The sequence below is a fragment of the Caenorhabditis remanei genome, chromosome IV, assembly GCF_010183535.1.
Source record: "Caenorhabditis remanei strain PX506 chromosome IV, whole genome shotgun sequence".
In the NCBI taxonomy this organism is placed as follows: domain Eukaryota; kingdom Metazoa; phylum Nematoda; class Chromadorea; order Rhabditida; family Rhabditidae; genus Caenorhabditis; species Caenorhabditis remanei.
This window is the reverse complement of record NC_071331.1, coordinates 196040-206156: the sequence shown is the minus strand read 5'-3', so window position 1 is coordinate 206156 and position 10117 is coordinate 196040. Positions and strand designations below refer to the sequence as shown.

General features: G+C 35.4%; 6 protein-coding genes across 6 annotated transcripts; 2 read left to right on the top strand and 4 right to left on the bottom strand.

Annotated features, from left to right (window-relative positions):
- Positions 1-1004: 1004 nt before the first annotated feature.
- On the top strand, positions 1005-3354 carry GCK72_011995 (uncharacterized protein; the record flags this gene model as incomplete). The annotated part of the gene is made up of 9 exons (XM_053728786.1): positions 1005-1088; positions 1580-1882; positions 1931-2082; positions 2134-2342; positions 2425-2572; positions 2621-2772; positions 2822-2906; positions 3102-3238; positions 3287-3354. The coding sequence occupies 9 exons, from the start codon at positions 1005-1007 to the stop codon at positions 3352-3354; spliced, it is 1338 nt and encodes a 445-aa protein (XP_053583558.1).
- Positions 3355-5042: 1688 nt separating this feature from the next.
- GCK72_011994 (uncharacterized protein) lies at positions 5043-5728 on the bottom strand (the record flags this gene model as incomplete). The annotated part of the gene is made up of 3 exons (XM_003103505.2): positions 5043-5232; positions 5280-5583; positions 5635-5728. 3 exons carry the CDS (start codon positions 5726-5728, stop codon positions 5043-5045), a joined length of 588 nt encoding a protein of 195 aa, XP_003103553.2.
- Positions 5729-6076: 348 nt separating this feature from the next.
- Positions 6077-6456, bottom strand: GCK72_011993 (uncharacterized protein; the record flags this gene model as incomplete). The annotated part of the gene is made up of 2 exons (XM_003103432.2): positions 6077-6316; positions 6367-6456. The coding sequence occupies 2 exons, from the start codon at positions 6454-6456 to the stop codon at positions 6077-6079; spliced, it is 330 nt and encodes a 109-aa protein (XP_003103480.2).
- A 351-nt stretch (positions 6457-6807) lies between these two features.
- Positions 6808-7488, bottom strand: GCK72_011992 (uncharacterized protein; the record flags this gene model as incomplete). The annotated part of the gene is made up of 4 exons (XM_053728785.1): positions 6808-6978; positions 7047-7102; positions 7242-7374; positions 7423-7488. 4 exons carry the CDS (start codon positions 7486-7488, stop codon positions 6808-6810), a joined length of 426 nt encoding a protein of 141 aa, XP_053583557.1.
- A 347-nt stretch (positions 7489-7835) lies between these two features.
- Positions 7836-8267, bottom strand: GCK72_011991 (uncharacterized protein; the record flags this gene model as incomplete). Its single annotated transcript, XM_053728784.1, has 4 exons — positions 7836-7868; positions 7912-7971; positions 8046-8147; positions 8199-8267. 4 exons carry the CDS (start codon positions 8265-8267, stop codon positions 7836-7838), a joined length of 264 nt encoding a protein of 87 aa, XP_053583556.1.
- A 438-nt stretch (positions 8268-8705) lies between these two features.
- On the top strand, positions 8706-9306 carry GCK72_011990 (uncharacterized protein; the record flags this gene model as incomplete). Its single annotated transcript, XM_003103447.2, has 2 exons — positions 8706-8826; positions 8966-9306. The coding sequence occupies 2 exons, from the start codon at positions 8706-8708 to the stop codon at positions 9304-9306; spliced, it is 462 nt and encodes a 153-aa protein (XP_003103495.2).
- Between the last annotated feature and the right edge of the window lie 811 nt (positions 9307-10117).

Sequence of the window (10117 nt, the reverse complement as noted above, 5' to 3'; positions counted from 1 at the left end):
TGTATTATCTGCACATCTAATATATTTGATCCCTTTTGCTTTCAACTTGTTTTTCCTCACGTACCTCCATTGTTCCCTTTTTTTGAATTCGTTAATCCAGGTTCAAAAAAATTCGAAAGCAGGACACCCGTTCATAAATAAAATTTTTGAGCCGTATGCAGAGATGGCTCTGAAATCTTCGATGTATGTGTTAGTGCAAGAAGCGCAAAGATTGATTACTTTATTCTAATCCATCACACCAAGAACTTTCCGGATCATCCTTTCTCGCCTACATTTAGTCTTAGGCCGGATAGAGAAGGGTTTAGTATTTTCTATTTGTGGAGTGCGTCCGAGTCACTGAATCCTTCGTTGAGCTTGTTTCGAAATCCCTGTAGATGGAATGATACTTTATTGAAGAAACTTAGGAGAAATATGTTTTTATGCAACTTTTATTTGTTATCACTATTTAGTATTATTGGTTCACGAATTCGTGCCAAGGCAAATCATTTTTTCCGCTTCGAGACCATTTAGTACAAATTAGATGCGTCTTTAACACCCCTGACAAGTGTTAATATCGACCAATAATATCATATTCCAAATTGCAGAACTTCAATCGGAAGTTTTTGTAGTTCTGTCCCCCCTTCCGTTGTATAATCTTTTACGTTTTTAAATACATTTTCAAATGTAAAAAACGTTCATCTTCCATTCTTCTGCTCATGCGTTCTCTCTTCTTTTCGTTATCAAAACAATAATTTCATTTCGAAATGTTAGAATAACAAAACCAAGTTTTCTAAGAATTCACAAAATATAGCCATTCATTTATCTTGTGATATCTCGAAATTCTGCTTCTAAAATTTTCCAAATTACACTTAATTCTAGGTGTTATCCGACCAGAAATCCTACGCTCTCGAGACTCAAACTCCGCCCCTTTAATTGGCCTCGTTGTGGGCGGAGTCTTTGTCTCATTTGGCTCCAGTTTCTTCATTCTTCACTTGATTTTTTCAGGACATCGGTTTTCACCGAAAATGAACTCAACGTTCAACGAAACTGAAGATGCTCCATCACCACCAGCAATGATTGCTCCGATATTGAGTTTGGATCCAATCGCGGTGAGTCATTCTGTCGTTCTATTTTTTTATTCTCAATGCTGAAATATAAACCATAACTAATGCTAAAAATAAAACAAGAAAATTTTTAAAATTTACGGCTCTTATTTCTATAGAAACATCATTTTGTAACAGGAAGGAAGAAAAAAGAAAAGGTCATAAATTTTATGGGAAATATGCTATTTTCGTTCTTTTCTCCTTTTTGAATAGAAAATTGAAGGGGGATATTTCCTATGTTTCTTTTCTTGCTGAACGTTTGTGATTTGTTTCTAACTTTCAAGGTTTCCCACTTTTCTGAACTCCAGCTACCATATTCCCACGTTTTTCACATTTTCCCTGTAATTTCTCGAAATTAATGAATATTTATTATTATTATTATGAGATAATATTTTTTTTCAATAAGACCTAGATATACGTGGCTCTATTACTTTTGAATTAAACCATATATTCAGCAATCAACACTATCTATAGAAAAGTGAACAACTTTTTTCCAGCGTCTAATGTTCCACGTGGCAGCAGTTGCAAGCAACTCCACCATTACCCCCACCACATCTCCGGTGGAATCTGCTGATGATCCACTTCAGGAGCTAATTGACAGAATCAACAGAGCTCAACAAGAAGAGTGTGACCGTCTCGCAAACTCTTGTGAGAACCGTACATTGTACACCTGGCTTGTTGGATATGGATTCATCTTTGTATTCTTGCTGGCCCTGTTCGGAAATGTTGTCAATCTTCTGATCTACAACTCTGACCATATCAAGTATTACATTGCTATCAGAATGCTCTGTACTAGATTGGTGAGTGATATCAAGTGATATCATGTCTTCAAACTATAATTATTTCAGCTCATGAACTCTCTCACATTGATCTGTATGCTTCCACAAGCATTACGTATCGTGTCTGCATGGGACTCCGGTTCACACATTGACGAGCTCTACTGGATTTACTATCCATATCAGATTTATTTTGTGAATCTTTTCGGATTTTGCGCGATGTGGTTAGTGTGCCTTTCGATGTACTCTCTCACTCTTTAGACTCATATTTCTAGGCTGACAGTGTTGATGACTGCAGAATGTTATCTTCACGTGTTCTTTCCTTCTCATTCTAAAAGTTTGTGTACCAAACGGAATCTCTCACGAAGCTATATGATCATTATCTCGGTTGGTGCTTTGTTGGCGTTGATGTATAAGTTCAATCGAAGTGTCACAATGTCAACGCATTGCAATCGTGTCATTCCAACTATCCATGCTTCTGAAGGTAAGAAAAGACATACGTTTAGGTCTAAAAGTATCTATGATCCCACCCACACTGCGTAGACTTCGTCATAGTCATTTTCCAGATTTCATAATGATCTGTCTCGAAAAAATCCATACATTTGCAAATCTCCTTTTGGCAATTGTCGTTCCAATGTGTCTTCTTCTTTTCATGGCTGCATCAATTTTGTGGAAGTTGGTTTTAAAGAAAACTGATTTTGTTTCCCATTTTACGTATGTTGCTGTACTGTAATCACTATATAATCACCTCACTTTTTCCAGTGCTGAAAAACGGTGTGTAACTCGTATTACACTGATTACTACTGGCCTTCAACTCATCGCGGAACTTCCTCCAATCCCAGTTTTTCTCTATGCCACTATTTTTGGACCGGCTGTGACAAATGAACCAGCTATTTGTGTTTGGAATACTATTGGTGAGTTCTGATAAGCTGGAGAACATAACCATGAAGTCTGTATTTTCAGCCGTTTTCCTTGGTCTCTGCAACGTTTCTCTCTCTTTCTTCGTCTATTTGGTGTTCTCTGACAAATTCCGTGAAATGGTCAAAACGTGAGTTACCTAACAACAAAACAGAGTGATTACTGAAATGCGTGGGCCGTATTGTTTTCTATAATTTTAGATTACTTCTTGAAAATCAGAGAATTCTAAAAATTTTTGACTCACAAATTATACGCTCTGAAAGGACAACAGATTTGTTATTTGGATGATGTGATAAATATTCTCAAGAAAAATATATACTTACAGCCGCCTCTCTGAGCTAATCCCGTGTTTCTCCACTCCTCGTTCTCTTGTCCACTACTCCAATGAAACTAGCAATCCAAAACAGAGAACTAATTTGTTGGCTCGTGAACAAATAAGAATCAAACAATCGGATACTGAATGTGAGTTCAATTCAGGCATAACACTGATGAAAATGAATATTCTTTCAGCATCTGTCTGCACTGAAACATACCTTCTCAATGAAAAATCATCAACCAACGACGACTCATTTTTGTAAATTTTTGTTCATGTCTGCTTTGTCTGCTCTCAAAAAATAATGCTTTCCTTGACCTTGCAAGTCTCTTTTTCTTGAATCTCGTGTGTATAAATATACAAGAATAATAAAGCTTCAAGTTATCACACAATTGTTTTGCATTAACTTGAACCTACAAATGCGGTTTCCGCACAAACTGTATCCGGAAAAAATCTGAAACGAATCATCCAAAATCACGAAGCTGTCCTTCACTGAGTAAAAGGAACAAAATTCCATCTCAACTAACTTGTTATCGACCTCATATAAATTTACTTAACAAACTTGCACGCACTCACTCAAACCAATTATAAAACACGCCTACTATCCTACTTATTCATGTTTTAACCCTGTTACTCTTTCTGGCCTTTGATTTGATTATCTCAACTCAACAAAACAGGTGCACAAATTTGACTGAATTTTGTCACAACTCATTTCTGAAGAGATGGATCCAGCACCAATTCCTTTTGAGCTCTTAGTGCTTCTCTATCTTTCCAAAATTGGGATAGAACAGGTTTACGCTTTTTTCATTACTATTGGCATTCTCTTGCTATTTCTGATATTATGCTTTCCATTGTATGCTTATGTTCATAGAGTTAACAGGGAAAGAGATAATGAAGTAAGTTTGAATGACTTATTTATGATTATTTAGGTAGTTACTTCTAGATATTTGAGTATCGGTTCACAAACCATTTCTACAAAATGGTAAAGAAGATCTTCTTTTTCCTTTCTGTGATTTTAGCGACATTATTGTATTTTCTCTACTCCGGCGTCCACTCATCGTGAGTTACTTTACTTCAATCAAATCAAGTCTGTAAAAACACGTACTTATCTTTGCAGATTGGTGACTATTGCTTCTGCGACTCCTGCCTTCTTGTCTATTATAATCCTTCATGTGATCATTCAAGTATACCAGTTTATATGTGTTATTTTGGCAATATCAAAACTTTTTTCTCATTTTTTTCCATCTTCTGAAAAATTTGTTTTATTCGTTCAAAAAGTTATGCATAGATGGATCGCACTTATTTATTTGGTTTTTTTTGTGAAAGAAATTGCAAGTATTGTGATTTATGCCAAATGTTTTCTAAAATTGTGTTCGGATGAGGAGTCGTCTAATATCAAACTGAAGTATTCGGTAGGCAATTCTCTTATATATTTTTGAATCAACACTTCCAGGCCATGTTCATCATATTCAACATCATTTCTCTGACTTCATCGTTGTTGTACATTCCCTTGTTGATAAGCAGTAAAAAGTCAAAGATCCCACTTAGAATTCAACTTAGTAAACCTCAAAGATACATTCTTTGGCTGACGCTGTCGACTACGTTGTGGAAAATTGTAAGAGCACCAGTTTAAAACTTCTAATGGCTAAAGTTTTCAGGCCACAATCCCACTCGGAGTTCTTCTTTATTCCTATCGATTTCCAATCATCTTGATTACCCTGATTTTGGTTTTAATCGATTTTATTGTGATTCCTTTTATCATACAGTTATTATACTTGAGTTGTAACAAAAGAAATGTGACTGTCATATTCAAAACGATATGTTGCTGCAGCAAGAAACCATCGTCAGTTCAACCACATTATCAGTCAAATGGAAGCTCGAGAGACGCATAAACTCATATCATCGTTTATTTTCTAATTTTTCTACAAAATATTCACAAAAACGATTTTAAAATCATCTCCTACTCTTATTACAACAACAACAAAACAACTTTCTTGAACAAAAGCACAGACTCGCAAAGATAACAGTGAAGATGCAGGATGAAAGTACAAAAGTTGAAAAAATGAACACGGGATAGAAGATCAAAGCGTCACAGGCACCGTTTGTAGGTATATTGAGAAGCCAGGTCAAACCAATCACTGATCTGAAAAAATCTAGAATTCCCTTATCTTGAGAAAGTAGCAAACTCACAAGACCACTAGAAGCAGCCAAATGAAATCCTGTGAAACCGGTCTAGACTTCAATTTTTTTCTTTGCATTTCATGTTTCCAGTCCTCATTTTCCAAAGATTGAAATTTATAATTGTGGAAGTTGGTTCTTGCAATTTGACGCCGAATAGCGATTCCTCGTTCCAATAATAATAGAGCACCAACTAACATCATCCAAATTCGGACTCTTGAGTCTGCCGAACAAGTTTTGTAATCGGATAAACCCAGAATCAGGAATAAAGAGGCAAATTGAATTGCTACAAATGTGATGAAAATGTAGAGAATTGCTGAAAAAGAAATAGAATCATGGTTGGTGCCAGTAGAAAAAAAACACTCACAGAATCCGTACTCCCTCTGCTTCAGATTCTCAAAATCTTCATTTCTTGTTTCAGGCGTGTGTAACGCTTCAAGGTCAATTGCGTTCAAAGACATTTTCTCATTTCAATAAGAGAAAAGCAATCGATTGTTTGAGTGGCAAGAATCAGGTGAAGCAGGCGTCACAACTGATAAGAAACTATAGCTTTTCGACTAAAAAAGTTCAATTGAGAGGAATGTGTCAATCAAAATGTTTACAGGATACACTTCTACGAGGCATTGATGATAGGGAAACAATATAGTCAGTTTTTGATGTCTTAACATTCAGTTGTCAAACAGGACATAAAAGGAATGCTCGACTGGTATCATTAGAATGGTCTCACACTGTCCTAGGAAATAATTTCAATTGATGTTATTATAGAATGGGCAAACAAATAAATAAACAAACTTTATTCATTTTTTATTTTAATATGAGACACAATGTTCAAAATTATCACCAGTCACAACACATACCACACGCATTGTCTTTTTGAGGATGAACGTTTTCAGCATCCAATTCCTATAAGAAATCAATTCGTAATTCTGATAACACAATGAAACAAGTACCAGTTTACTGAAGCAGCAAAAATGACAATTAATCTTTTCGTTCAATGGTCCAAGGTCTTTGGCCGAATCGAATGGAATGAAGACCGATTTTTGAGCAGCCTGAAACTCAGTGTTACGAGTGAGCGTCAAAAAAGTGTTGTGTGAGTTACCTTCTCTGCTACGACTCCAGAAGAACCTGGAGGAGCACTATATACAGCTGCAACTCCTAGAGTAGCTAGAAGAAGAACAAACGTCTTCATATCGAAGGAATGGTGCTGTTGGTACTGATTGACTCAATTTTATACAAATTCTTATCTTTATTTCTTCCGCTTGTTTTTGTTTTGATTTTAAAATGAGTGAGAAGCAAATGATGAAATGAGCATTTTTTTGTTGAAAACTAAACTTTGTTTGTTTGAATGCATTTCTTTTTACTAGACTGGTCACAATACAAACGTTACTGTATCAACTGGGCTTTGAGTTCGTAGTGTCATAATCATTCTTTTTTCTAGAAAAATTTGCGTATAAACAATTTATTTATTCACCCAATGTTCCCAAGTTTTGCACAATACCTAAAATAATTCATCTAAGGAAAACATAGTTAACGAATATATTCAGTACTCTCCATAGTATCGAATCGTCTGAATTGCAAACTGGTTGGTCGGTGTCCCTTTGGTCCATGCAATGAATGAACGCAACAGAAGTTTATCAGTGACATTATGAGACTCGGAAAACTTGAACTTGTAGTCTTTACCACGAGCATCCACATGGCCGAAACGTCGGAGCTGAAACTAACTTTGGTTGAGAACTGAAATTACAGAAACTATCTGAAAGCATTATAACAAAAGCTCACCACAAAAGTTTGCAACTGACTCTCCGAAAGTTCTGAGTAGTAGCGATCGAACCATGCTGAAATTGAAAGAAAGAACTTGCCGTTTGAAATATTTATTGTTTTAAACAACTAGGTTTCAAAATTATCAAAGCTCAAACTGAATATTTTTGCATTTTCTCCACAATCCTTTTTTCATTTCAAGAAATTTCCACGTACATTCTGAATCGAATTTTGGGGAGAAGAAGGATTCGAACTCTGTTGTGTTCCGATGACGAACTGCACTTTCAATCTTCAGTAACATTTGATCCACTGCTCTATCGACAGTGATGTTTTTGGTGACATATGCATTCTGAAAGTTGAAAAAACTGGGGTGTTGAGAATTTTTTGGAAAACTCACCGTGTCTTTCAATCCATGAATAATAAGAAAAAATACAAGAAAGTAAAATGAAGAGCAGAAATTCATTTTACAGGACGAATGATAAAAAGCTTCAAAAAGTGCGTTTTATTTGTGGGAAAAAAGGAACACATGATATAACAACAATTCAAAAGTAAAAGTTTCAATAGAAAGATACCAACAAAGCATATCGAGATCACATTGTTATGATAATTTCAGGTATTGTGTCTTCTTTTATGAGATTCAGAGATATTGGTTTTTGGCCTTTGAGAGCTACAACGTTTTAGGAAATGACATTGTCAGGAGAGAATTGGGAATCTGAAAGAAACGAAAGAGAGTTGAATATTTATTAAAGTTTTCAGAAATTGGAAAGGAATAATTTTTTCATTTGATTTTCTTCGTAAATGTGAACACAATCATCTGCAGCAAATGCTGCAACCAAATCCTTCCTGAAAATGTTCATTGTAAGCGAATTATCAAAAAGTAACTCACGATTAATGGATGCGTTCTTTGTTGGTCATCGATGATAGGAACAGCATCTTGGATGAATTTCTTAAAACAAGACTTTTTAGAAATGAGTTATTTTCAAACGACTCGTCTATCCTACTGTCTTTAAAATGAGTTACCTGGCCGTGACAACACAAACGACATTTAAAAAACTGATTTCTTTCCAAATCAGCTTCAGTGGTAGGTTGTTTAATATTTTCAGACATTCCGATATCTGTTTCCTGCAATTTGTACCATTACTTTAAGCTTTAATAAATTGTGATTTTTCTAACCTGCTTTGTTATTGAAGCTGTCACGACAACAACGGCTATTAAAACTAGCAAGAAATGAGAGAGATGCATGTTTCAAGAGGTGTGAGCACCCTACCTCGTTCAGGTTTTATACCAAAAAATTTGTTTCAAAACTGAACTTCTTCCGCTCCATGTTTTTGTTTTCAAGATATGTTAAGCAAACAAATAAAACATGGAAGGCATTTAAAGTTGAACCATCCACAATAAGAAAAAAATGAAGATACTTTACGACAGTTTCAAGATGCAGATGTTTTTACTGTATTGCATATCATCACACCGTCTTACACTGTAGCCTCATACATCACCCTTATATTATCTAGTTCCTGTTATTATCACCACTGGAATACTTTTTTTTAACCACAACTTTCTTGAGAGCATTCGCATTATACGTCAACAGGTCGATTACAACATTCAAAACTGAATATAAACCGATTGATAACGTTTCTTTCCTTCATACAGAAGACGAAATAATTCAAAATATCAACATAAATGGCTGAAAATTGTAAATTATGCAAGGAGAACAGCTGTGAATTATGCAGAGAGAACAGCTGTGAGTTATGCAGAAAGAACGCCAATGATCCGAAAGTTGTTTTCAATCCAGGAAACAAAGGTGAGTTGTTTTTTTCAATATTTTAAGAGTATGACTCATGTTTTTAAGTTTAGTGATCAAACACCCAAAAAATTGGTTGGTTTTCGAAAGTGCATTGCATTGTGATTACAGTTGTATGACTACTAAATCACGTTTTCAGATTTCAACCTTCCAATTTTTTTCACCATATTTCCATTCGCCGTCTACTTGTTTGCAATTGGACTCATCAAACTAGAATCATGCCCTGCCCAACCAGCGATTCCACCTATTATGATTGTGTTATCCATGTGCATAACGATAGAGTTGCTAGTTGCTACGGCCTACACATTCTCATATCCTTCGTTTTACAATGCTTTCACAGGGAAGGTTGTGGTTTTGAGTCATGATTGTGAAGACGGGATACACGTTTGCCACAAATCGGACAAGTGCATTGAGCCATACAGTATAAAAGAGCAGTTCAAGTTCATCCTCAAGTTACATGGGATCTCCAGTTTCTTGTGAGCTTCATGCAGAATTGAAAAATATACAATTTTGTGGTTTCAGTGCCATCTGCAGTATTGTACTATGCTTTCTCGTCATAGAAAAAGGAGAAGCCCAAAATTGCAGTGTTTTCGCCGTATGGCCCCTGTTTTGTATATCGTTGTTCTATGTTGTTTTCACTCTCTTTTTCACTATTAAAAAATGTCTTCCAAAAAATTGATTTGACTTTGTAGAGCAATTGTATATAGCAGAAGTTGTCTAAATAAAATTATGCCCGTTCAGCATTTAGAACAATCAACATATTACTTTCTTGGATTCAATTCTGATTCGAGCAAAGTCCAAGCGGTTGTAAAATAATTTACCGATAAATTCTCGTACTTCGACCCATTTTATCAGAATAAAGTTCAAAACGTTAACTTCACTACAAAATTCGTGTTCACCAGTGTTCAAATGCATCTCAGATTCAAAATAAATAACTACAAAAATTGCTGCATACAAATCGTTCAAATTTTAAAGCTGAGTTTTAATGATTTACACTGTCCAGAGTAAAAGTCAGCATTTTCCCGGGTCAATTGTGTTTGTGTACTCAATGCTAGAAAGTTGTGAAACGAAAAGAAGGAGGATGATATTTGCTCAGAGCAAGAAAAACGAGAGAACACGAGATTATAGTTTGTTCTTAGCGGACACTACAAAATTCGGATACGAAACTGTCTGAACTCTGAAAACACTCATAGCTTCTCATTTTAATGAAACATATGGTTTCGTGAGACAGAAATCATGATCAGACAGAAAACACACTCAGACCATGGTATGAAATCATCGCGCAAAAAGT